Here is a 2,500-nt window from a genome sequence, read left to right as displayed (position 1 = left end):
TAAAGAGATGGCATCATGTCATATGTTTCAATACATTCATATAATTTGCAATTCATATTAAGCTCATATCTTTTTAATAATTCATAGTCTGTGGCCTGCATAATTACTAATAGCCAAGTAAGTATCTACTAATTTCATATTGATTTAAACTATTTGACTACACTTCTCTTTAATGTCATTACATTGGTGGTGTACGTCTAATTGACTGCCTGCCCCTACATTTCTGAGTGGATTGGAAGGCTTGCATCTCACTGTGTTCGGCTACGAGTGTAAATCACTTTTTGCATAGTGCATTACGATATGTGGATGCAATTGGGAATGTCTTCTATGTCATTAGTTAACATAAATGTTAGAAAACAACTCGAATGAAATCATTCTTGGATCATAGAAGAGGCATTCCTTTTTTTAATAATTTCTATGATTTTGGTAGCACAACTCAAACAAAGCCCACAAGCTAGCAAACATGACATAAGCTAAAGGGACATCTCCAGGTAAACGTTTGCCAATGGGTTGCATAGCCTTTTCAAATGTCAGTAAACCAAGTAGACCTTAATTAACTTACTTTCATAGCCTAGGTAGGTTAGCAACACCAGGTTGAGAGATGCAAGTAAGCAGATCATTAACGTTAGCCTTCTATTTATTGTCATCAAAACTGCAGAGGAACGAACGTGTTATAGGGCAGTCTTTGGTGTCTGCAGAAGTAAGTGTGGCATCTGGCTCAATATTCTGCGCAAGAGACTATTGCGGTAGGTGAATTTTCACTGGGAAACTATGATTATTGGTCAAATTTGCGAAAAAGAGTGTTTGGACAAAATTGCGAGGTCGCCCAGAAAATCGGTGTTTGGACAAAATTGCGAGGTTGCCCAGAATTCGCTGGGATTTGCTGAATTTGCGTTGTGATAGAGGGACTGATTGTAACAGAAAGATGAATTGAAGATTATATTAATATCGTGGCGGGTGATTCCGACTGTTACTTCACGTTCACATTCATTTGTCTACTGTGCATCAGAGCTGTGCATCAGCGATTACGTTTTCGCCACCTACTGGCAGGTAGGCCTATTCAGAACATAACAAATAGCCTAGTAGTAAATCGGTGCCATGGTAAGTGACGAAAACAATTGTCTTCGTGAACAGCTGTGCACTAGGCTACTTCATTTGTTAGCTTTTTAAAAAGAGAGAATACTCTCATCCCTATACATAATGCAAGGGGTAATTAATGTAATTATAGTTCGCCTTTTATTTGTGGATTTATTTAATGTAGCCTAGACTATTTAGTGTTATTTCTTCCCCAAGTTCATAAATTAAATAATTGGTTGGCACATAAATTGACAGGGTCGGTCGGAAACCGGAACCCAAGATCTTTTTTTTTTATGCCCAGATACACACACACCTACACGCACACATGCACACAAGACACACACACCTACACGCACACACACACACACATGCACACACACACAAACACACACATGCACACATGCACACACACACACACACACACACACACACACACACACTAAACACTGTAACTAAACATGGGCTTATGTACATAATCTCTATGTGTGGATATCTCTTTGTGTTTGTGTATGTGTGTATATTTGTTTGTTTGTTTGTGTGTGTGTGTATGTGTGTCTGTGTGTTGTTGTTTGTGTGTGTATGTGTGCGTGCGTGCGTGTCTGCGTGTGTTGTGTGTGTGAGTGTGTGCGTGTGTGTGTTGTGTGTGTGTGTGTGTTCGTGTGCGTGTGTGTGCGTGTGTGTGTTCCAGAGCTCGCTGGCTGACATGTCCTGATCCAGATGCAGAGGAGTTGTTCCGTATGGTTGGGGAGGTCTTCATATACTGGTCCAAGTCCCACGTGAGAAACAACCTCTACGCTCTCTCTCTCTCTCTCTCTCTCTCTCTCTCTCTATATATATATATATATATATATATATATATATATATACTATATCTCTATCTCTCTCTCGCTCTGTCTGTCTGTCTGTCTGTCTGTCTGTCAGTTCTTATGTGTCTGTCTTAATGCTTACATGCTGTTTACTCTGTTTCATTAGTATATTGTTACTTTCCTGATCTTCTTTTCCTCTGGCCCTTCTCTCTCTCTCTCTCTCTCTCTCTCTCTCTCTCTCTCTCTCTCTCTCTCTCTCTCTCTCTCTCTCTCTCTCTCTCCGCCTCTTCATCTCCCCCTACTGGACGTTTTTATTCTGTTGTTTTTTTTCTTCCGGTCTGATTCCGGTCTCTCCTCTGTAGAATTTCAAGCGAGAGGAACAGAACTTTGTGGTCATGAATGAGATCAACAACATGTCCTTCCTGACCGCAGACAGCAAGAGTAAAATGAGCAAGGTGAGCTTTCACACACACACACACACACACACACACACACACTGTTGCAGACTGGCATTCCATTTTGGGTCCGTTGCATGAGCTCCATCTGTCTGTCTCTTAGTTCATCTGATGAGTAGTTGTAACATAGTAGTCTATAACAACACAACACAATCATATGAT

General features: G+C 40.6%; 1 protein-coding gene across 5 annotated transcripts in view; it reads left to right on the top strand.

The window, feature by feature from the left end:
• Window positions 1–2,500, top strand: part of ryr1a (ryanodine receptor 1a (skeletal)) — a 110,830-nt gene that overhangs the window by 70,117 nt on the left and 38,213 nt on the right. For all 5 annotated transcript variants that reach the window (XM_042092435.1, XM_042092434.1, XM_042092433.1 and 2 more), the window contains exons 71-72: window positions 1,766–1,853; window positions 2,246–2,338. In XM_042092435.1, coding sequence (XP_041948369.1) covers window positions 1,766–1,853; window positions 2,246–2,338 — 181 coding nt within the window. The remainder of the gene's footprint in view (window positions 1–1,765; window positions 1,854–2,245; window positions 2,339–2,500) is intronic.

The sequence above is a fragment of the Alosa sapidissima genome, chromosome 5 (assembly GCF_018492685.1).
Source record: "Alosa sapidissima isolate fAloSap1 chromosome 5, fAloSap1.pri, whole genome shotgun sequence".
Classification (NCBI taxonomy): Eukaryota; Metazoa; Chordata; class Actinopteri; order Clupeiformes; family Clupeidae; genus Alosa; species Alosa sapidissima.
This window is presented reverse-complemented; position numbering and strand designations above follow the sequence as displayed.